The sequence below is a fragment of the Phyllostomus discolor genome, chromosome 11, assembly GCF_004126475.2.
Source record: "Phyllostomus discolor isolate MPI-MPIP mPhyDis1 chromosome 11, mPhyDis1.pri.v3, whole genome shotgun sequence".
Taxonomy (NCBI): Eukaryota; Metazoa; Chordata; class Mammalia; order Chiroptera; family Phyllostomidae; genus Phyllostomus; species Phyllostomus discolor.
Genome location: NC_040913.2, coordinates 53,763,730 through 53,788,240, shown reverse-complemented (window position 1 = coordinate 53,788,240; position 24,511 = coordinate 53,763,730). Strand labels below are relative to the sequence as shown.

The 24,511-nt window shown below is 40.6% G+C and overlaps 1 protein-coding gene across 3 annotated transcripts in view; it reads right to left on the bottom strand.

The window, feature by feature from the left end:
* TM9SF2 (transmembrane 9 superfamily member 2) overlaps positions 1–455 on the bottom strand; it is an 84,293-nt gene extending 83,838 nt beyond the window's left edge. The window contains exon 1 of one of the 3 annotated variants that reach the window (XR_004899896.1): positions 89–446. Coding sequence is in view for 2 of the 3 variants with exons in the window: in XM_028526298.2 (XP_028382099.1) it covers positions 89–439 (351 nt within the window). In the remaining variant the exon portion in view is untranslated. Of the gene's footprint in view, positions 1–88 lie in introns of all 3 variants that reach the window. The other 2 variants (XM_028526298.2, XM_036011409.1) reach the window with 2 other exon arrangements.
* Positions 456–24,511: the final 24,056 nt, after the last annotated feature.

Here is a 24,511-nt window from a genome sequence, read left to right as displayed (position 1 = left end):
ACCCCCTTCCCCTCGAACCCCAGCTCTTCTGAAGAGAGAAGTTTCCCCTTCCGACAGTGCACCTGGAGGTCCACCAGGCCTCACCCACCTTGCACTCGTCACTCTTTTTTTCTTCTTCGCAGAAGTTGACCGGTGCCAGGCCGGGCAAATAGAAAGCCGCGCACAGACGCGGGCCCGGCGTTGCCCCCAGCAGGAGTAGCGATAGGAGCAATAACCCCGGCCACCGAGGTGGAGACGACGCCGACAGCCTCCCGCTCATGATGGCTATTTCAGGAAAAAGGGCAGACGAGTCGAAGGGGAGAAAAGGGAATGAGGGAAGGGAAGGCTCAGAGACAACAAGGTCGCCCAAGCTGAGTCCGGCCCCGCGTCGGACAGTTCCGGTTGCGCTAGAAGACAGCGGATCCCGCAACAGAAACCGAACTGGACTTGGACAGAGCATGCGCAACGCCGCCTGCACATGCTCAGTGAGAGCGGCCGCAAGCGCCGCGAAGAGTTTCCGGAGGGAGCATGGAGAAAATCCACTCTCCAGGTTTTCGGCTGGCTGGCTTGAGGTTTTCTGGGAGAGACGTTTCGGCGTTCACGTTCCTATTCCAAGTTCAGATCTAGAGCTCCCTTGGGGCGCTGTGCAGCGGTCCTGCTTGCCTGGCACCCCCAGGCTCGTTGCTTTGTCTCAATTTCCCTTACACATCTTGAAGTTTTCTCACTGCTCTGTTCCCAGCATGCCAACCTGTATGAAAGAGCTGGTGCTCCAGAGAGTAGTTGATGGAAACCTAGTTGGTGGCAGGAAGAAGTTCGGGAAACATCTGTTTAGCAGCAGGATAAGAAAATAAATGGGGAGGAACTAGCTCTAAGTCCTCGCTCAAACAGCTACACAGAGGTGTCTGCATGGACAGCTTCCAAGCATTCCTGCGTAGGACAGTGATTGCACAAAACACACAAGACCTCTTGAAGAGGTGGAAAAACGGGAGTAGACAAATAGAAGAAGCTAGTGTTGACACTTTGCAAAGACATGGGCACACCCTACAGCTTAGTTTGGAAAGGAGTCCTAGCGAAACAGAAATCCGCTATGATTATCCCTACGTTTCTGTCACTTTTCCTATTAAAGTGATGTGTCGTCCGTGTTTGTATGTGCATCATGTATGTGGTACATTTTCTGAGTATTTTTCGAGGATAAATTTGCTTTTCGTGACATTAAATCAATTAATCTGAGCCTAGATAGTTCAATGAATACTTCGGAAGAGTGCATCAACTTAACCACCATATACCAGGGAATCGACACCAGGGATCCAGCTCAGAACTGAAGAATGGGATAGTTTGATAAATGGACAATTCAGAAAAGCATGCAGCCTCATGCAACCATATCTAACTCACTGTGGGTGTTTGCACACACACACCCAAAGTTGATGACATTCATTAAATTTTCAGAGGGATCTAATATCCTGCAAAAAAGGTTAAGAACCATTGTTTCACATTGTAGGGTAATCAGAACAATGAAAGGTAAAATTCTTGCTTGTAAAGGCAGTTTACACTAAGAGCTCCAGCTTTGAAAAATTCTGAGATGCCCAAAATCAAACTACAGCAGGCTGAAAGGTGGAAGGAAGAGACAAGAGGCTGAAACCAACAAGACTGATAATATTCCTGAATATATGTAGAAACTTTCAATTAAGTTCCAGGTGGGATTTCCACATATTCAGAAAATACCCTACCACCAGGTGCTACTCCAATACATCTTCCAGACTGTTCACAACTAATCCAAAGAGCAAACACTTCTTTATCACCTGTCCCAGAACTAGCCCTACTTCACCTTCTCCCAGCCCCTTCACAGCTAATGTAAATTCCTTCAAAACAATTTACATCTTTCTTTTCCCCAAGTTTGTATAAAAGAGCACTTTGCATCCCGGAACAGCAGACGTTTGTCTTCTTCACCTAGCCCTGGTTTAGACTGCATGCCCCAGGACCTGGTCCTTTATCTGGCTAGTATATTTCTCAAGAAACCCTTTCTTTCAGAAAAGTTTTCGATGGCTAAAGTTTTTAATACCTTTCGATACCACTCTTCTGCTTAACGCATGGTATACCGCACTACCACTATTTGCAGTTAGTGTGGTTAATTTACTTTTTCACTCCCCATGTATATGTAAACTCCATGAAGTAAGGACCTCATCTCTACATCCCCAGAATCTATAGCAGTGTCTGGCACATAAAAGAGACAAGAAGGGCAAGTAACCGGAAAGCACTACAGGACTGGTAGCGCCAAACCACGGAAAGTCCAGGTCAGAATTTAGAATCGCAGACTTCCAGCGCTGAAATAAACCTCAGGTTTTCCACACAAGTTAACCTCTTCCGTCTAGAGAGGAAAGTGGAATGATCGACTGCTCGCAGCCGTTCGGTTACTCATTGAGGTTGAGCCCGCAGCAGCCTGGGAGTCCAAATGGTTCCCCAACCTTTTTGTCTCCAAACCACACCAGCCCTTCAACCTTCCGATCTAAGCAAAAGCAAAACCCCGGACAAGTGGAGTATTCCTCAATAGAAATGGTTTCTGGACTCCTGACACACGCCGGGTCATGGAGTGCGTGGATTGCGCATGCGCAAGGCTGGCCCGTCTACCCTGCCAGCTCCTACCCAGCATCCTCTTCTTGGCTTCGGCCTACAGAGTTCAGACACGTCATCTCTCGCGGCCAGACTGGTGGAAGGAGCGAGGGACGAGCTAGGCCGCGGGACCGAAAGGACTGTGTACTTCCGGATCCGGCGTCTCCAGGGAAACGCCTATCCCGCTGTGTAGTCCCTTCGTTACCTGGCAACGGGGTCTGAGCGAAGCCTCCCGCGTGCCGCTCCGAACCTCACCTAAGGCACAAAATAAAATCTCCTTTTCTTGTAGGTGCTTCCGTTTTGGGTGCCGTCAAGTAGAAAGGCTGAGCAGGGGTTCCAATTACAAACTAGGAAGAAATGAAGTTTTCCTTCCATCCCTCCCTAGACAGTGATGCCCCCTTTCTGAAAGTACTAATGCTTCTGACTCAGCTGTAAAACTTCAGGAATATAATTTATGTTGAGAAGAATAACATGGAAAGATGTTTAAAATACATTGTTAAGTGAAAAAATGTATATAACAAAACAGCATGCACATGCTGAGTTCACATTTGTTTTTTTAAAAAAATCTGTATACACTGTTAAGAGAATGAAAAGCAAACCTACAGGCTGGGAGAAAATATTTGTGAATCACCTAGGTAACACAGGTGATTCAATATGAAAAGAACTCTCAAAACCCAATATTAAGAAAATGAACAACCCAATTAAGTTATGGTGAAAGGCTCGTACAGACACTTTACCAAAGAGGACATATGGACAGCAAATAAGTATAGATGTTCAACAACATTAGTTAGTAGAAAAATGCAAATTAAAATTTAAAAGCATATAAGTTAACAGCGAGCACCTATTTTAATAGCAAAAATTAAATATTCTGACAGTATCAAAAACTAACAAGGATGGAGGGCATCTGGAACTCTCACATATTGCTGTTGTGACTGAAAAATAGTACAGCTACTCTGGAAAATAATGTAACAATATCTTACAAAGTAAACATATCTATTTCCCATATGATCTAGTAATTCCACTCCAAGGTATTTAAATCCTAGATAAATAAAACCTTATTTCAGGCAAAAATTTGTACACAAATATTTATAGCAACTGTGGATGCTAAAAAAATATTGTTTCTTCCACTTTCTAAGTTATTCTAGCAGAGACAGATTAATAGGAGAAAATCAAATTTTAATACATGTGCATAGGGAATTCACATAAGTGAAAATACCAAAGACAATAAGGGAGTCCTGGGTATACACGACATTTTGGAATAAGAATAAAAGAAAGGGAATAGGATATTAGATTTCAGAAGTAAGAATGGACTATTTACAGGTAGTTGAGGAAGAGCTAAACACACATGGCAGGCAAATTCTTCCTAGGCAACTGAGAAACAATGGGATACAAGGGGTATCTAGCTAACAGGCCCCAACCTAAAGCCATCCTATTACCTTACTTAGTTGAAGTTAGGCTAAGGCAAACATCCTAAAATTCCTTTTTTAAAAAGTATATTTTATTGATTATGCTATTACAGTTATCCCATTTTTCTCTCCCCTTAATTCCCCTCTGCCCTGCAACCTCCTCCCACCAGCATTCCCCTCGCACTTAGTTAATGTCCATCGGCTGTACATATAAGTTCTTTGATTTCTCCATTTCCTATACTATTCTTAATTTCCTCCTATTTTCTACCTACCAATTAAGCTTCTTATTCCCTGTACCTTTTCCCTCATACTCTCCCCTCCCACTCACCACTGATAACCCTCCATGTGATCTCCATTTCTGTGATTCTGTTCCTGTACTAGTTGTTTGCTTACGTTTGTTTTTGTTTTTGTTTTAGGTTTGGTTGTTGATAGTTGAGAGTTTGTTGTTACTTTACTATTCATATTTTTTATCTTCTTTTTCTTAGATAAGCCCCTTCAACATTTCATTAATAAGGACTTGATGAACCCCTTTAACATGACTTTATCTGGGAAACAGTTTATCTGCCTTTCAATTCTAAATGATAGCTTTGCTGGACAGAGTAGTCTTGGATGTAGGTCCTTGCCTTTCAAGACTTTGAATACTTCTTTCTAGCCATCTTGCCTGTAAGATTTCTTTTGAGAAATCAGCTGACAGTCTTATGGGAACTCCTTTGTAGTTAACTGTCTCCTTTTCTCTGGCTGCTTTTAAGATTCTCTCCTTATCTTTGATCTTGGGTAATGTAATTATGGTGTGCCTTGGTGTGTACTTCCTTGGGTCCAACTTCTTTGGGACTCTCTGAGATTCCTGGACTTCCTGGAAGTCTATTTCCTTGGCCAGGTTGGAGTAGTTCTCCTTCATTATGTTTTCAAGTAAGTTTTCAATTTCTTGCTCTTCTTCCTCTCCTTCTGGTATCCCTATGATTTGGATGTTGGAATGTTTAAAGTTGTCCTGGAGGTTCCTAAGCCTCTCCTCATTGTTTTGAATTCTTGTTTCTTCATTTTGTTCTGGTTGAATGTTTATTTCTTCGTTCTGTTGCAAACTGTTGATTTGAGTCCCAGTTTCATTTCAATCACTGTTGGTTCCCTATGCATTTTTTTTTATTTTACTTCTCATCGAGTTCACTTTTTCCTCTATTTTGAGACCATATTCAACCAATTCTGATTACCAGTGTTTTGAACTCTGTATCTGATTGCTTGGCTAGTTCTTCATTGCTTGGTTGTATTTTTTCTGGAGTTTTGATCTTTTCTTTTATTTGGGCCATATTTCTTTGTCTGGCTTTACCTGTTACATAGTAAGGGACAGAGCCTTAGGTATTCTCTAGGACAGGGCAACCCATGTTGCTGCATTGTGTCACTATATGTGGGCAGGGGTCAAAGGGAGCAATGCCACTTGCTGGGCTCTCGGATAGCTTTTAGTCACTTCTTCTGCAACCCATAAGCAAATTGGGCTCTTCTGGTGCTTATTCCCAAATGGGTAGGTTTGTGTATTTTCTAGGACCCTGTGGGTCTCTCCAATGAACTCTCCTGTGAGGCTAGGAATTCTCCCACTGCCACAACCCTCACAGGTTTTTCAGTCAGAGGTTTTGAGGCATTATTTCCCCATGCTGGAACCCTGGGTTGTGCAGTCTGTCTCGCTCCCCAGCTGTTCCTCCCTATTTATCCACTTGCAAATATGGGACCATCCCATCCGCCATTGCTGCCTCACTAGGCCTGCCAGCTGCCACCTTGCCACGAGTCCTCTCTGCCCCTGCTGCCCATCTCTGACCCTCCCACCAGTCTGGATGAATGTTTCTTCTTTAACTCCTTGGTTGTTGGTCTTCTATACAGTTTGATTTTCTGATAGATCTGGTTGGGGTTTTTTGTTTTTTTTTTTTTAAATTTGTTGTTGTTCTTCTTTTGGTTGCCTGAGGAGGTACAGTGTATCTACCCATGCCTCCATCTTGCCTGGAAGTTGTATATTTTTCTTCATTTCACTTTGCAGAGCCTCCACTTTTTCCTCTATTTTGTGACCATATTCAAGCATTTCTGTAAGCATCCTGATTACCAGTGTTTTGAACTGCGAATCTGATAGGTTAGCTATGACTTCATCACTTAGTTCTATTTTTGGAATTTTGATCTGTTCTTTCATTTGGGCCATATTTCTTTGTCTCAGCATACCTGTTATGTTGTAAGGGGAGAGCCTTAGATATTGGATAGGGTGGGGCAACCCATGTTGTTGTTTTGTGGCACTGCCTGAGGGGTCAGAGAGGGCACAATGTTGCTTGCTGAGCTCTCCACCAGTTTTTCATCACTTCCCCCACTACCCACAAACAAATTGGGCCCTTCTGGTGCTGATTCCTGGGTGTGTGGGTTTGTGTACTGTCTAGGACCCTGTGGGTCTCTCTAGTGAACTCTCCTATGAGGCTGGGAGTTTCTTCCACTGCCACAACCACCCCAGATTTTTACAGCCTGAGGTTTTGAGGCTTTCTTTTCCCACACTGGAGCCCTGGGTTGTGTGGTTTGTCTCACTCCTTAATTGTTCCTCCTGATTTACCTGTATACAAATGCAGGACCACCTGGTTCTCCAGCATCTGCATTGCTGGGAGTCCTCTCCACCCCGGCTGCCCATCTCTGCCCCTCCTACCAGTCTGAATGGATGTTTCTTTTTAAACTACTTGGTTGTCATACAGTCAGACTTCTATACAGTTCAATTTTCTGGCAGTTCTGGTTGTTTTTGTTTTTAAATTTGTTGTTGTCCCTCTTTTGGTTGTGCGAGGAGGCAAAGTGTATCTATCCGTGCTTCCTCGGCTGGAAGTCTCCTAAAATTCCTTTTCTAAAGCAGGTTTTTTTCTTTTGAATCTCTTGAGTAGGAAAGGGATGAAAGGTTAAAGGTTCTTTCTCAGACTTTCATTTCTTGATAACCAGCTTAAAAATCACTATCTGAAAAAGGCAGCTTCAGAGTTCCTTTCAGAGCTCTATTAATATTCACCAGAATTATGAAACAACCTAATGTCTTTCAACTCATAAATGTGTAAACAGACCATGTTACATTCATACAATGAGATACTACTCAGTGATAAAAAGTCATGAGCTATTTATACACATATCTTGGATGAATCTCATACATATCAAGTGAAAAGGCCAATCTCAAAAAGTTGCCTTATAGAATCAATTATGGAATTGAGTCTATAATTCTACTTACATGATACTTTCAAAAACCCAAAGCTTTAGTGACAGAAATGTTTTCTGGTACCAAGGATTAGAGTGAGGGAAGATATGATTACAAAAGGATAACAAGAGGAATTTGAGGGGGTGATAAACCTGTTATATATACTGATTTTGGTGGAGATCACACATATCTATTGATATATATGCATTAAAACTCATAGAAAGAAGTATTTAAAATTGAAATAAAACAGATATAATTGTCACTGGAGGCAGACTGGAAATGAAGCTCCTAAGCACTTTGTGACCCATAGGTTCTTGATTTTACACAGGAAAGAACTCAAGAGTGAGTCTAAGTGAATTCAAAAGAAGGTTTATTCAGGTTGAGAGAAAGAAAGAGACCAGGATGTGGACTCCCAGAGACAGGATCAGGCAGTAAGCCAGGAACTGGCTACTGCTCCCTGCTACTCCCTTGGTTGCAAGTCTCATAGGACACCATTTTGAAAGAAGCAAAAGTACACATCCAAGTGGACACAGGGAAACTCACAAGTGAGTTATGCGCTAAGGTCAGTCTCTTCTTGGGATTTTATGTGTTCCCAAAGATGGGTTGTTCCTGAAGTTTGTGGTGCCAAATTCTGTCTCTGCCTTTTGGTTGGGAGGGTGTCTTGTTTCTAATATGGTCTGTTCTGTGTCATGGTATTCATTCCCCTCTTTCTACTTATGATGCCAATTTTCATTATACTTATGGTATAATGAACTTTGGGGTAATTAGCTGGTCAATTTTTCCTCCATCTTGGGTTGATCTGGTTTAGCCAGTTCTTGTCATTGACTTCTGTGACCACCATAGGAATTTCCTTCCGTAAACTGTTTTCCTTTCTTCATTCATGGGGGTAGGTTGGGGAGCTCTGGTGAGAGGACCTAGCACCTTATCAGCCTGTGATGTCCATTTCTACTTCCTCATTTCAGTTGTGGGGAGCTCTCCCTAACTTCTTTGTCTTCTGCTTTATAATCACAGCAAAAAGAATGGAAGGACACACATGGAAATTCTTACAGTGGGTTATTTCTATACAGTTAAAAATAGGCTGACTTTTTTCCCTGTTGATTATAAAGGGAACCAAAGTTTTACCACACTGAAGCTGCCTTTTTGGGACATTGATTTTAAACTATTTTTTTGAGAAACAAGACTCAGAAAGAACCTAAACCATCCCCCTTCCTGCCTAAGAGTTTCAGATGGAAAGGCCCACTCCAGGAAGGGAATCTTAGGATTTTACTTTAGCCTGGGCATCAGGCAGGGGCCAGTTAGCTAGATAACACTTGTGTCTTATTGTTTCTGAGTTGCCTAGAAGGATTTGCCATGGGTGTTCAGCTCTTCTTCAACTATCTGTCAAATGTCCATTCTCACATCTGAACTCTAATACCCTGTTCCCCTTCTTTTAACCTTTGTCCAAAATGTTGTGTATACCCAATTTTCCCTCACTTTGGAATTTTCATGCTTACTTGAATTTCCCATGCACATGTATTAAGATTTGATTTTCTCCTGTTCACCTGTCTCTGCTAATTTGTTGATTAGCCCAACTAGAAGAACTTAGAAAGTGGTAGGAAAAATAACATATTTAGCCTCCACAATTATGTAGTCTTTTCATTTTTAAAAATAGTGAACATATGTTTCACCAAGAGATTTTATATAAGTAGGATATGTGTGTGTATGTGTGTGTGTATATATGTATATATATACACACAGCTATAAGTTTTTCAATAACTGTGTATATATGTATACATATATATACATATATGGGTATACATATATATATGTATACATATACATATATATATATATATATATATATATATATCTCCACACACACAGTTATTAAAAAAACTTGAGTCATGCCTGATGTTATTTCATATTGGTTCAGCCTTCAGTGGACAAAGAGTTTTCACTGCATTATTAAAAAATATTTTGGATAAGATATTTCTCTTATAAAAGAACTGGCAGTGCTATCATCTCTCAGTGAATCTTGTGCTTTGCCATGGGCCCTAGCACACAGTGTTTTGCTGTACCAGTAGGCTTCCCATTAGCATGCATTAACCAACAACTTCCACTTTAGAATATGCAGCCAGAATTCCTTCTGAAATGGAAAAATGTAGAAGTGATGATGCAATCATAGACTAAGTATATGTTTTTATTTCTCATCAATTCTGGCTTGTCTTATAAATGGATCAGAATTCTTATCAAGTATTAAGCATTAGAAAGCTTCCAGGAGTTCCAATAGCAGTTGGCTTATTTGATTTTGCTTTATGTAAGTAACCAAAATTATGCTAGATGAAAATTTTTAATGGCTTTATCAAAAAATCTAGAGAGCAAAACTTAAATTAAGTCCATTTGGCCTCCTTGGTCATTGTTTTCCAGATCCATGACAGAAGCCTGAGATTCTGACAGCAGAGTTGGCACTGAGAAGCAGATCACTACTGGGCCATGGCAATCAATACTTTTCACCACTGCTTGGGGGGATCCCAGCCTCCCTCATCTATATGTGTCAAGGCAAAGGTGGGAAGTGATGCCACAGGCATCCTATAGGCCAAGTTGTTTCTCAAAAATCCATAACTATTACCAAACACGATTCTTCAGTTTGGCAGTTGGACAGTGAGCAATTGGCTGCCTTGGGAGCTATACTACCCAGGGCAAGGATATTACAAAAGGTTAGGACTGGCATATTATAATTTCTTAGGGTTTTGGTCTTGACTTTCACTAATAGTTCTGCAACTCAAAGCAAAACCAAAAATTCTATATATTTCTATGACTATTTAAACATATGAATACATGCATAGAAAATGTCCTAGAAGGATACGCACCAGCCTGGTGATAATAGTCAATATTGGAAATGGAGGGATTTTATGTGTATCCATAGCTATTAAAATTTTGCATCTTATATTACCTGTGTATGTTAAAATTAATTTAAAATAACTTAAGTCTTAGGATTTCTTTAGGGGGAAAGAAGAAATATGGGTAAATACAACATTTTGTCATTTTATAAGAGCAGGTGCTCCGAAGGAGTTAAATTTGAGAGGAATAAAGGTCTTCCATTCTTTCCCAACTATGGCAATCTGGAAGGGTACACAGAACCTAAAGAGGAAATTAGAATTTGAATAGCACTGGATAGAGAAGGTAATTTTATAGTTGGGGAAAGAAACTTGGACAAGTGATGTAATAGGATTTGATAGTGTAGAATACTCAAACAATTCACAGATTGAATTATTCCTGTTTTTTTTTTAAGATTTTACTTATTTTTAGAGAGAGGGGAAGGGAAGAAGAAAGAGAGAGAGAGAAACATCAATGTGTGGTTGCCTTTCATGGGCCCCCTACTGGGAACCTGGGCTGTAAACCAAGCATGTGTCCTGACTATTTCTGTTCTAATTGCTGAGTGAATGTGAAGTGGAAGAATGTTCAGGAAGAGTGACTATGTGACAAAAGAAAAGAAATAAGGTCTGGAAGGAAACATATGCTGGAGAGTTTATGGAGACAGAAAAGCAAACTGGGAATGAGGGGTATGAGAAACAGGTTTAGAAGCATCCACAGCTATATGAATGTCTAGATTGTAAGGGACCATGGAGGTTAGGTGAGGCTTTTTGATAAATAACTTTCCTGAATCTGTGTGTCAGCTCCAGAGAAAGGTGGCAGCATTTTACTGGGTAGAAAATGAAAAAGATAGGACATCATTAGGCTTTTACAGACTTCCCAACTAAGAGGGAATTTCAAAGGTTCCTGTTATTGAAATCTCACTCACTGTTCTATGAGGAAGCCAGACATAAGAATGATAATTCAGAATGACAAATTCTACAAAGAAGTGGGAGGGAGCAGAGAGGAGGTTGTGGCAAAATTAGCTGGTTAAGTTTTTTAGAGGACTTGATAATTAAGTCTAGTAAGTGAAGGATACATATGGCCATGGGGCACAGAGTATACAGCATGAGTAGCACCAATAGAACTAGAAATTTAGAGTTCTGGCCAAGATGGAGGCATAGGTAGAAGCTCTTCACTTCCTTGAACAACCAAAAGGAGAAAAAAACAATCTAAAATCAATAAACAACCAGATGTGCCAGAAAATCAAACTGCATGGAACTCAAACAACCAAGGAATTAAAGGAACAGTCAGCAAGAGCAAACAGATTGGCAAGAAGGGTGGATGGAGAGAACCCTTGGCAAGGTGACAGAACGCAAGGCTGGGGCTGATTGAATGGGAAAGTGAGACTCAGAGCTGACCGTGGACTATGGCGAGGGTTGCCACCATGGGAGAAACTCCCAGTCTCACGACAGTTCAACAGTTCCTGGGAACTTGGGGCTAGAGATGAGCAAGGGAGTTGCATTGTTCCCTCTCTGGCCCCTCCCCCACAAACAGTGCCACAGTACAGGAAGGAGGGTTGTCCTGCCTGGGTGAATACCTAAGGCTCCATCCCTTGCAACTTAACGGGTGTGCAGAAACAAAGAAATAGGGCCCAAATGAAAGAATGGAGCAAAATTCCAGAAAGAGATCTAAGCGACGAGGAGATAGCTAACCTATCTGATGGAGAGTTTACAGCCCTGGTAATCAAAACTCTCACAGATATGAGTGAGCTTGGTTGAAAAATGAAAGAACAAATGAAAGATTACCAAATTTAAATAAAGCAAAATATCCAGGGAACCAACAGTGACAGGAAGGAAAACAGGACTCAAATCAACAATTTGAAACAAAACAAAGAAATAAACATCCAACCAGAACAGAATGAAGGAACAAGAATTCAGAAAAATGAAGAAAAGCTTAGGAGCCTCTGGGACAACTTTAAATGTTCCAATATCCAAATTATAGGGATGCCAGAAGGAGAAGAGGAAGAGCAAGAAATTAAAAACTTATTTGAAAACATAATGAAGGAAAACTTCCCCAATCTGGTGAAGGAAATAGGTTTCCAGGAAGTCTAGGAAGCTCAGAGAGTCCCAAAGAAGTTGGACTCAAAGAGGAACACATCAAGGCACATCCTCATTAAGTTACCCAAGATTAAAGATAAAGAGAGAATCTTAAAAGCAGCCAGAGAAAAGGAGACAGTTACCTACAAAGGAGTGCTCATGAGGCTATCAGCTGATTTCTCAAAAGAAATCTTGCAGGCAAGAAGGGGCTGAAAAGAAGTATTCCAAGTCATGAAAGGCAAGGACCAACATCCAAGATGACTCTATCCAGCAAAGCTATCATTTAGGATGGAAGGGCAGATAAAGTGCCTCCCAGATAAGGTCAAGTTAAAGGAATTCATTGTCACCAAGCCCTTATTATATGAGATGTTAAAGGGACTTATCTAAAAAATTGAAGAAGATAAAAAATATGAACAGTAAAGTAACAACAAACTCTCAACTATCCACAAATGAACCTAAAACAACAACAACAACAACAACAACAAAACCCAAAAACCCAGAACAGGAACAGAATCAGAGAAATGGACATCAAATGGAGGGTTTTCAGTGGGGCGGGGGAGGGGAGGAATAGGGGGGAAAAGGTACAGGGAACAAGAAACATAATTGATAAGCATAAAATAGATGGGGAAAGGTCAAAAATGATATAGGAAACAGCCCTGCCTGGCGTAGCTCAGTGGATTGAGCAGGGGCTATGAACCAAAGCATCACAGGTTCGATTCCCAGTCAGAGCACATGCCTGGGTTGCAGGCCATGGCCCCCAGCAACCGCACACTGATGTTTCTCACTCTCTCTTTCTCCCTCCCTTCCCTCTCTAAAAATGAATAAATAAAATCTTTTAAAAAATGGTATAGGAAACAGAATTCAAAGAACTTATATGTACAACCCCTGGACATGAACTAAAGGTGGAGGACTGCTGGAGGGTTGGGGGTGCAGGGCAGAGGGGGGATAAAGGGGAAAAATTGGGAAAACTGTAATAGCATAATCAATTAAATATACTTTAAAAAATTTACTCACTAACTGCTGAAAGGTTAGGGAAAAAATAGAACTAGAAATTTAGCTCTGGCAGCAATAAAGGTTTTAAAGTTCAGCATAGCAAAGAATAGCCTGTGGTCTGCTTAGAGGAACACAGTAAGAAGTATTATATGTGATATTAATCACTTTCACAGAAAAGAGGAAACATGAATTAAAGAATGTTAAGACAAAAACTGAATAGTCACTGTTTAGATTTTTCTAAGAAGCTCATTTCTGAACCTAGTTCAGTGCTTACTAACAGTAAAAAGACTTTTTCTTTCTTCTTACATCTCTTTTCACCCTTCTCTCTGCTCTTACTTCCTCCCTCCTAACTTCCTTGCCTCCTACTTTCGTTTCCTCTTTTTTTCCATCATTAAGGATTTTTTTTTCCAGGAAAATAAAAAATGAGGCTATTTCAAGGGACCATACTATAGATAATATAATGATCTTTAACTAAGAAATTACAATCAGTGATACAGTTCAGGAAAATGAGTCACGATGTCAGGCTAAAAGCAATAGAAGTTTACAGAAATAACAAGGATGTATGTTTAACCAGGGAGGAAAAAAGTCATCAAAATAAAATACCAAAGTTTTTATATATACCACCCTTTAAGTATTCAGAAATTCCAAGTAAATTATACTCCTGTTGTCCTTAAAGCTTATTATTTTTTTGATGAAACCTTTAAAATGTATTTTATTGATTATACTATTACAGTTGTCCCATTTTTCTCCCCTTATTCATCTCCACCCTATACCCCCTCCCAGCAACATCCAATCCTTTAGTTCATGTTCATGGGTCATACATATAAGTTCTTTGACTTCTCCATTTCCTATACTATTCTTAACCTCCCCCTGTGTACTTTATACCTGCCAATTATCCTTCTTATTCCCTGTACCTTTTCCCCATCCACTCTCCTCCTACTTCCCTCTGATAACCCTCCATGTGATCTCCATTTTTTGTGATTCTGTTTTTGTTCTAGTTGTTTGCTTAATTTGTTTTTTTTTTTTTAGGTTCATTTGTTGATAGTTGAGAGTCTATTGCCATTTTACTATTTGTAGTTTTTGATCTTCTGTTCCTTTGAGTTCCTTTAACATTTCATATAATAAGAGCTTGGTGATGATGAATTCCTTTAACTTGATCTTATCTGGGAAACACTGTATTTGCCCTTCCATCCTAAATGATAGGTTTGCTGGATAGAGTCATCTTGTATGTAGGTCCTTGCCTTTCATGACTTGGAATACTTCTTGCCAGCCCCTTCTTGCCTGCAAGGCTTCCTTTGAGAAATCAGCTGATAATCTTATGATAACTCTTTTGTAGGTTACTTTCTCCTTTTCTATCGCTACTTTTAAGATTCTCTCCTTATCTTTGATCTTGGGTAATGTAATTATGATGTGTCTTGGTGTGTGCTTCCTTGAGTCCAACTCCTTTGGGACTCTGAGCTTCCTGGTTTTTCTGGAAGTCTATTTCCTTTGCCAGGTTGGGGTGGTTCTCCTTCATTATGTTTTCAAATAACTTTTCAATTTCTTGCTATTCCTCTTCTCCTTCTGGCATCCCTAGGTTGCTGGAACATTTAAAATTGTCTCAGAGGTTCCTAAGCCTCTCTTCATTTTTTAAAAAATTATTGTTTCTTCATTCTGTTCTGGTTGAATGTTTATTTCTTGGTTTTGTTGATTTGAGTCCTGGTTTCCTTCTCTTCACTGCTGGTTCCCTGTACATTTTCCTTTATTTCACTTTGCATAGCCTTAACTTTTTTCTCTATTTTGTGACCATACTCAACCATCTTTGTGAGCATCCTGATTATCAGTGTTTTGAACTCTGCATCTGGAACTTGGCCATCTCTTCATTGCTTAGTTTTATTTTTGGAGTTTTAATCTTTTCTTTAATTTGGGCCATATTTCTTTGTCTCAGCATGCCTGTTATGTAGTAAGGATTGGAGCCTTAGGTATTCTCCAGAGTTGGGTAGCCCCATTGCTGTGTTGTGGAACTGTATGTGGGGAAGGGGTCCAAGAGGGAACAATGCGACTTGCTCAGCTGTTGGAGGGTTTTCAGTCACTTCCTCTGCTACCCAGAATCAAATTGGGCCCTTCTGGTGCTGATTCCTGGGTGTGTGGGTTTGTATACTGTCTAGGACCCTGTGGGTCTCTCTAGTGAACTATCCTGTGAGGCTGAGAGTTTCTCCCACTGCTAGAACCCCCACAGGTTTTTATAGCCTGAGTTTTTGATGCTTTATTTCCCCACACTGAATCCCCGCATTGCATGGTCTGTCTCACTCCCCAGTTGTTCCTCCCAGTTTATCAGCAAGCAAATATGGTGCCACCTTGTCTGATATCCACCATCTTACTCACCTCAGTCCTCAGCAGTCACCTTGCTGTGAGTCCTCTCTGCCCTGGCTGCCCATCTTTTCCCTTCCTGCCAGTCTGGACAAATGTTTCTTTTTTGATTCCTTGTTTGTCAGACTACCATACAGTTTGACTTTCCTGGCAGTTCTGGTTGTTTTCTGTCTTTAAGTTTGTCGTTGTCCTTCTCTTGGTTGTAGGAGGAGGCAAAGTGTATCTACCTATACCTCCGTATTGGCAGGACATTTTTATTATTATTTTTATTCTGAGTATAATCTAACATGTTTTAATAAGAAAAACATAATAGAATAATTAATGTGACCCTCTTTTTAAACACATAATTATTTTTTCTTTATTAAAATCTAAGATATTAGAAAATAAAATGCAATAACATCTAAGGTATTATTGTCTAAGACATTACTAAAATTATATATAGGCTCAGTGTCGCTTAGAAAATAGAATTCCAAGAATGGTGATGGACCCTGGCTGGCATAGCTCAGTGGATTGAGTGCAGGCTGAGAACCAAAGGGTTGCCAGTTTGATTCCCAGTCAGGGCACATGCCTGGGTTGCAGGCCAGGTCCCTGGGGGCTGTGTGAGAGACAACCACACATTGATGTTTCTCTCCCACTCTCTCTCCCTCCCTTCCCCTCTTTCTAAAATAAAGAAATAAAATCTTAAAAAAGAAAAGAGTGGTGATGGGTCACTCTATACTTGAAGAAAACACCCATTTTTTAGAAAATATTTTCTTTCTTCCCTAATTCATTTATTCATTTAATTCAGTCATTATATCAGGTTCTTTGAATCTAAATTGAGTTCCTGTACCCAATTTCAAAGTAGATGGGGTGTCCCCAATACCAACAAACAATTTTTAGGACACTAGGGTATCCTGATAATTTAATTCAATTCTGACGCTATTGTGGGGGTCAAGAGTGAGTGTCCAGAGAATGTGCCATCCTGGTGAGCAGTTTATTTTAAAGTGAAACCAATAAAAGCCCAATAGACTCAGGAATAGTTCTTTTTTTTCCTTTTATTTATTTATTTATTTATTTATTTATTTTTTAATCATTGTTCAAATAGTTTTCTCCTTTTTACTCCCAATCCAATCCCCCCTCCCACCCCTCCCCACTTCCCTCCCATTACCACCCTCCCCTTAGTTTATGACCATGTGTCCTTTAAGTTTGTTCCTGTGAACCCTTCCCACTGTCCCCTTAAATTCCCTCTACTCTCCCCTGTGGTCACTGTCAGCCTGTCCTCTATTTCAGTGTCTTTGGTTACATTTTGTTTGTTTCTTTGTTTTGTTATTTAGGTTCCTGTTAAAGGTGAGATCATATGGTATTTGTCTTTCACTGCCTGGCTTGTTTTGCTTAGCATAATGTTTTCCAGCTCCATCCACGCTGTTGCATAGGGTAGGAGCTCCTTCTTCCTTTCTGCTGCATAGATTTCCATTGTGTAAATGTACCATAGTTTTTCGATCCATTCATTTACTGATGGGCATCTTGGTTGCTTCCAGCATCTAGCTATTGTAAATTGTGCTGCTATGAACATTGGGATGCATAGGTTCTTTTGAATCGGTGTTTTAGTATTCTTAGGAGAGAGTCCCAGCAGTGGAATTGCAGGGTCAAAAGGCAGATCCATTTTTAGTTTTCTGAGGAAGTTCCATACTGCTTTCCATAGTGGTTGTACCAGTCTGCAGTCCCACCAGCAGTGCACTAGGGTCCCCTTTTCTCCACAACCTCTCCAACACTTGTTTGTTGCTTTGTTTCTGATGGCCATTCTGTCTGGTGTGAAGTGGTATCTCATTGTGGTTTTAATTTGCATCTCTCTGATAGCTAGCAATATTGAACATCGTTTCATGTGTCTTTGGATTTTCTGTATGTCCTCCTTGGAGAAGTGTCTGTTCAAGTCCTTTGCCCACTTTTTAATTGGATTCCTTGTCTTCTTAGAGTACAGTCTTGTAAGTTCTTTATACATTTTGGAGATTAAACCCTTGTCTGAGGTATCATTGGCAAATATGTTTTCCCATACAGTTGGTTCTCTTTTAATTTTGATACTGTTTTCTTTGGCTGTGCAGAAGCTTTTAATTTTGATGAGGTCCCATTTATTTATTCTTTCCTTTATGTCCCTTGCTCTAGGGGACAAGTCAGTAAAAAAGTTTCTTCGTGAACTATCTGAGATTTTCCTACCTACGTTCTCCTCTAGGACTTTAATGCTGTCACGTTTTATATTTAAGTCTTTTATCCACCTTGAATTTATTTTTGTATATGGTGTAAGTTGGTGCTCAAGTTTCATTTTTTTGCATTTGGCTGTCCAGTTCTCCCAACACCATTTGTTGAAGAGGCTATTTTTACTCCATTTTATGTTGCTGCCTCCTTTGTCAAATATTATTTGACCATAGAGACTTGGGCTTATTTCTGGGATCTCTGTTCTGTTCCACTGGTCTATGTGCCTGTTTTTATGCCAGTACCAGGCTGTTTTGATTACAGTGACCTTGTAGTATAGTTTAGTGTTGGGTATTGTGATCCCTCCTACTTTACTCTTCTTTCTCAAAATTGCAGCAGCCATTCGGGGTCGTTTATAATTCCATATAAATTTTTGAAGTGTTTGTTCTATGTCTGTGAAATAAGCCATTGGTACTTTAATAGGAATTGCATTGAATGTGTAAGTTGCTTTGGGTAGTATGGACATTTTGATGATATTAATTCTTCCAATCCATGAACACGGTATATGTTTCCAATTGTTTGTGTCTTCCTTGATTTCTTTCCTGAGTGTTATCTAGTTTTCTGAATACAGGTCTTTTACCTCTTTGGTTAGGTTTATTCCTAGATATTTTATTTTTCTTTTTGCTATTTCAAATGGAATTTTTTCCTTGATCTCTGCTTCTGCCATTTCATTGTTGGTGTACAGAAATGCCTTTCATTTCTGGATACTGACTTTGTATCCTGCTGTTTTGCTGAATTAATTTATTAGGTCAAGCAGTTTTTTGATAGAGTCTATAGGATTTTCTATGTATACTATCATGTCACCTGCAAACAGTGACAGTTTTGTTTCCTGCTTTCCGATTTGGATGCCTTTTATTTCTTTTTCTTCTCTGATTGCTGTGGCTAAAACTTCCAGTACTATATTGAACAGAAGTGGTGAAAGTGGACAGCCTTGCCTTGTTCCTGATCTTAGTGGAAAAGATTTTAATTTTTGCCCATTGAGTATGATGCTGGCTGTAGGTCTCTCATATATGGCCTTTATTATGTTGAGGAATGTTCCCTCTATTCCCACTTTGCCAAGTGTTTTTATCATGAATGGGTGCTGTACCTTGTCAAATGCTTTTTCTGCATCAATTGATATAATCATGTGGCTTTTGTCTTTGCTTTTGTTTATGTGATGTATTGCATTTACCGACTTGCAAATATTGAACCATCCTTGCATCCCTGGAATGAATCCCACTTGGTCATGGTGTATGATCTTTTTAGTGTATGGTTTTCCAGTATTTTGTTGAGGATTTTAGCGTCAATGTTCATCAGTGATATTGGCCTGAAGTTTTCTTTCTTTCTTGTGTCTTTATCTGGTTTTGGAATTAGGATGATGTTGGCCTCATAAAAAGAGTTTGGGAGACTCCCATCTTTTTGGATTTTTTGGAATAGTCTGTGAAGGATAGGGGTTAGCTCTTCCTTAAATGCTTTGTAGAATTCTCCTGTGAAACCACCTGGTCCAGGGCTTTTGTGTGTTGGGAGTTTGTTGATTACTGCTTCAATTTCTTTTGTTGTTATTGGTCTGTTCAGGCTTTCTGCTTCTTTTTCATTGAGTTTTGGAAGATTATATTTTTCTAGAAATTTGTCCATTTCACCTAGGTTTTCAAATTTCTTGGCGTAGAGTTCTTTGTAGTAATTTCTTACAATCCTTTGTATTTCTGTGGTATCTGTTGTAATCTCTCCTCTTTCATTTCTGATTGTGTTTATTTGGGTCTTCTCTCTTTTTTTCTTGATGAGTCTGCTTAAAGGCTTGTCGATTTTGTTTATCTTTTCGAAGAACCAGCTTTTGGAATCATTGATCCTTAGAATTGTACTTTTAGTCTCTATGACATTTAATTCTGCTCTGATCTTGGTTATTTCCTTCCTTCTGCTTGCTCTGGGCTGCCTTTGTTGCTGTTCCTCGAGTTCTTGTAGACGTAGTGTTAGGTTGTTTGTTTGGAATGTTTCTAACCTTTTTAGGTGGGCCTGTATCGCTATGAACTTCCCTCTCAGGATTGCCTTGGCTGTGTCCCATAAGTTTTGGGTTGTTGTGAGTTCATTTTCATTTGTTTCCAGAAACCTTTTGATTTCTTCCCTAATATCATTCTTGACCCATTCATTATTTAATAGCACGCTATTTAATCTCCATGATTTTGAGTGTGTTTGGTTTTTTTCCTTCGGGTTGGTTTCTAGCTTCAGTCCCTTGTGGTCTGAGAAAGTGCTTGGTATGATTTCAATTTTCTTGAAATTCTTGAGGCTTGTTTTGTGTCCTATCATGTGGTCTATCTTTGAGAATGTTCCATGTACATTTGAAAAGAATGTATATTTAGCTTCTTTTGGATGGAGGGCTCTGTATATATCAGTAAAGTCCATTTCATCAAGGGTATTGTTCAATGCCACAATATCTTTGTTGATATTTTGTTTGGAAGATCTGTCCATTTTTGATAGTGGGGTGTTAAAATCTCCCACTATAATTGTGTTGCTGTCCATATCTTTTTTGAAGTCCTCTAAGATTTTCTTTATGTATTTGGGTGCTCCTATGTTGGGTGCATATATACTTATAATATTTATGTCTTCTTGATGGATTCTTCCCTTGAGTATTATGAAGTGACCTTCTGGGTCTCTCTTTATGAGCCTTTTTTGGAAGTCTGTTTTGTCTGATATCAGTATTGCTACCCCAGCTTTTTTTTCCTGTCCATTTGCTTGGAAGATTTGTCTCCAGCCTTCACTTTCAGCCTGTGTAGGTCTTTTATCCTGAGGTGGGTTCCTTGTAGACAGCAGATATGTGGGTCATTTTTTTTTATCCATTCAGCTATTCGGTGTCTTTTGATTGGAGCACTTAATCCATTTACGTTTAAGGTTATTATTGATAGGTACTTATTCATTGTCTTTTATGTACGTGTGTTTCTCTCTCTCTCTCTCTCTCTCCCTTCCCTCCCTTCCTTGAAGCAGTCCTTTTAGAATCTCTTGCAGAGCTGGTTTGGTCGAGGTGTATTCTTTTAGACTTCTTTTGTCTGGGAAGCTTCTTATTTGGCCTTCTATCTTGATCGAGAGCCTTGCTGGATATAGTAGGCTTGGTTGCAGCCCTCTGGTTCTCATTACCTGGAGCATTTCTTGCCATTCTCTTCTGGCTTGAAGTGTTTCCATTGAGAAGTCAGCTGTTAGCCTTATTGGGGCTCCCTTGTATGTTACTTCCTTTTTCTCCCTTGCTGCCTTTAAGATTCTCTCTTTGTCTTGAAATTTTGCCATTTTAATCATGATGTGTCTTGAGGTGGGCCTCTTTGGGTTCCTCTTGATTGGGACTCTGTGTGTTTCCTGGATTTGTGTGACTTTTTCTCTCATCAAATTAGGGAAGTTCTCCTTCACTACTTGTTCAACTAGGTTTTCGATCCCTTGCTCTTCTTCTTCTCCTTCTGGTATCCCTATTATACGGATATTATTATGTTTCATATTGTCTTGCATTTCTCTTAACCCCTCTTCATTTTTTCTGAGCCTCTTTCCCTTTTCTTGCTCTTTCTGGATGTTGTTTTCTACTTTGTCCTCCAGCTCGCTAATCCAATCTTCTGCTTCATCGATCCTGCTTTTCGTTCCTTCTACTGTGTTCTTCAGTTCAGACATTGTATTTTTCATTTCCTCTTGACCTTTGTTGAGAGTTTCTATTTCCTTTTTCATGTTTATATAGTTTGCAGTGAGATTGATGTAGTTTCCCTCTAATTTCTGAAAACTCAATGTGAGTTCTTTGAACTTCCTGGTAATCATTGTTTTGAACTCACTGTCTGATAGTTGAGTTGCCTCTATTTCATTTAGCATTTTTCCTGAGGCTTCCTCATTTCCCTTCAGTTGGGGGGTGTTTCTTTGTTTTCTCATTGTTTGTGTGTTTCTTCTTTTTTCTTCTTGTTTGTTAATTTCATCTGTTCTGATTCCCTGTGATTATGGTGTGAATTTCTGTGGTAGAATATTTGTGAGATTCAGTGGTGCAATCTCCTTCATGTATCCTGGTGTTCACAGCTTCCCCCTACTCTTTTTTGTGATCAGTTGGGGGAATAAGGCAAAATGGTTTAAGACAGCAAGACAGTATACTATGATATTTACATTAGCAGCCAGTAGAGAAGAGATGGGTTATCCTTTGGCTCCTTATAGTGTTAACCATGATCCTCCACCCCACTATCCACGTTTTAGAAAGGGTGGAAAGAAAGTAAGACTCTTATTGGGGACTAGAGGATTGTTAGTTGGATCTAGAAAGCTGTGAGGCTGTGGGAGGTCAGATTCTAAGGTAGGGTTGGATTAAAGATTAGTATATAGGAGTAGTGTGTAAAAGAATAGAGACAACCCTCACAATAGTATAGTTCAGAAAATTGCAAAGTGGGCAGAGATCAGGTAGGGGTATTGAGTAGTATTTACAATTGTATAGACTAGGTCTTACTAACAGTAATAGTAAAGTGATAGTCTTGTGGCAGAACCGATGAGGTCTAGATAACAAGAATAAGGAGTATGGGACCTTGAGAGGTGTATTAATGGAACACAGATGAAGGATAGTAACTTATCAACACCTTGTGACTGAGATACCAGGGGGAAGCTATCAACTGACAGTATAACCAGCCAAGCAAAGAAGATTATACAGAAAGAAAAAAAATACCAAAATATTATTAAAATAAAAAATGTCGGAAAAGTGAGAAAAAGATAATACACATTTACAGTAACTTGCAAGATAAAAAAAAGAAAAAGGAAAGAAAAGCAGAAGATGTAGTGCAGGAGAGATAAATTTGGAGTGGAAAGAATAATATTAGGATGAATGGAAGAGAAACATAAGGGATTGCGAGATAAAAATAATAAGAATTGAAAAATAAAATGTCACATAAAACACAAGATAAAATCAATCAATTAACAACAGCCACAAAAACCAGACCAAACCAAATAAAACCAAACAAAACAAAAAAAAGAGAAAAAAAGAAAAGAAAAAAACAACAACAAAAAAAACAAAAACAAAACAAAACAAAAAAAACCTCTTGCTGGTTTCTAACTGGCCAGGCCAGTTTTTCTGATCTTGCTGACTTCAGCTGGCTGAGGGATCTTTGAAATGCTTCTCTCTCTCCCAGCCCAAATCTCAGCAAGTCTGTATTCTGACAAACTTGCTGTACCCTAGGAGCTCCTGAGCACACTGGCTCTCTGGATCTCACTTCCACGTTCTTCCGGACTCCGGGGCCTGCAGGATTCCAGCTCTATGATCTCAGGAGGCACCCGTGACATTTTGGGATTCACTGCCCCTCCCTGCGAATCGTAAAAGGGCGCGCCCCTCCCCCAAACTTTTGAAATTCGGGGTCTAGTATCGCCCTTAGCGCCTCGCCGCACCCATTCCGGGTTCACAGCGAGTGCAAAACAGTCTTCCCGATGGTGCGCAAGCCGAGCCCTTTCCAGCTCCGTGGTCACCGCCGAACCGCACTCCGACAGGGTGTTGGCGCCTTTCCCGGCTCCCCTGGTCAGGCTGGCTGGAAATTTCTGAGCCACTACTATAGGAATACACCAAGCGCCACGTCCCTCCTGGGATCCCGGCGCATTATTCAGGCCTCCCTATGGGGCACAAACCGAGCGCGTCCCAACTCTGTGCTCTCCACCGATCTACACTTCCACCGGGCTAGGGGTGCGGGCGCACTTCCAAGCTTCCCCTGGTCCTGTTGGCTAGAGTCCCTCACTTCACTTCTCCCAGGTCTCTGGGCAGGTGTTCATAGTCCCTGGGCGTTTTTTTCCCAGTCCAACTGGCCAATCTGTTCCTTCTAGCAACATGTTCTCCCCTGGAGTTGCTCACCCCCCATAATCGGGGGAGGGAGCAGCGATTCCCCTCTCCCGGGAGCCCCGAGAACCGGGCCTGGGGACTGCACACCCCTAGTCCCCCGCACTGATCCCTGGGCCTCTTTTGTCCTGAAGAAGTCTCCATACCGTCTGGTTTTTCTGTGATCACAATAATTTTTGATGTCCTGCTTTCAAAAGTGATTTGGTAACCTAGTCCACTTGCTCTGTTTCTCCACCGATCTGCAAGTTTCCCTCCTCTTCACAGAAGCTGAGAAAAATGCTGCCTAGAGTAAAGCCGCCATCTTCCCACCCCAGGAATGGTTCTTTATTTCCCCCTTTTCTTAAAAAGATTTAGACAGAAGAACCTTCTTTAGGAAGATGCCTTGGCATAAACACCTTAAGAATTTTTATCATAGTGTAGGAGGGTGCAGCCAAAGGGTCCCCAAATAGAGATTTGGAATGGGGTTCAGAACTCAAGGTGTCCAGGAAATATTAGAAAAATATATAGAATGTCTTCACCCCCCCACCCCAGGGGAAGGGACAAATGGAGCAGGGCCATTTAGAGCTGTTTCCCATAGCAACAGCCTTGCAGCTACCCTCTGGCGTGGTCTTTTAACATATCTATGGCCTTTGGCTGGTTGCATGGATATGTTAAATAGCTCTGGCCAAGCTCTAAGCCAGGGAAATGGAAGTAACTTTCCCTAGTTACGGAGCCTGGGAGGCAACTCCCCCTGGTTACTGCGCCTGTACCTGCGTGAGAACTTGGAAATGATTGGTTCCATAACATGGGGCCACACCTGCCCAGACCCACAATGGCAGTCCAGTAAAGCTGGAAGGCTTTGAGAGTTCTGGCATGTGAGGCCGAGTGTAGGAGGAGTCGGAAATGGGGCTGCAGAAGAAGATTGGCGCGGGATTTAAAAAACCCAGACTTGGCGGCCATTGAGGAGAGTACCATGCGGCTTCAGCAGAGTGGGGACTCCCGCAGCCGTGCAGACACCGTCCGGGATGCAGCCGCCTGGAGCTCCTCTACCATCCGGCTCCGA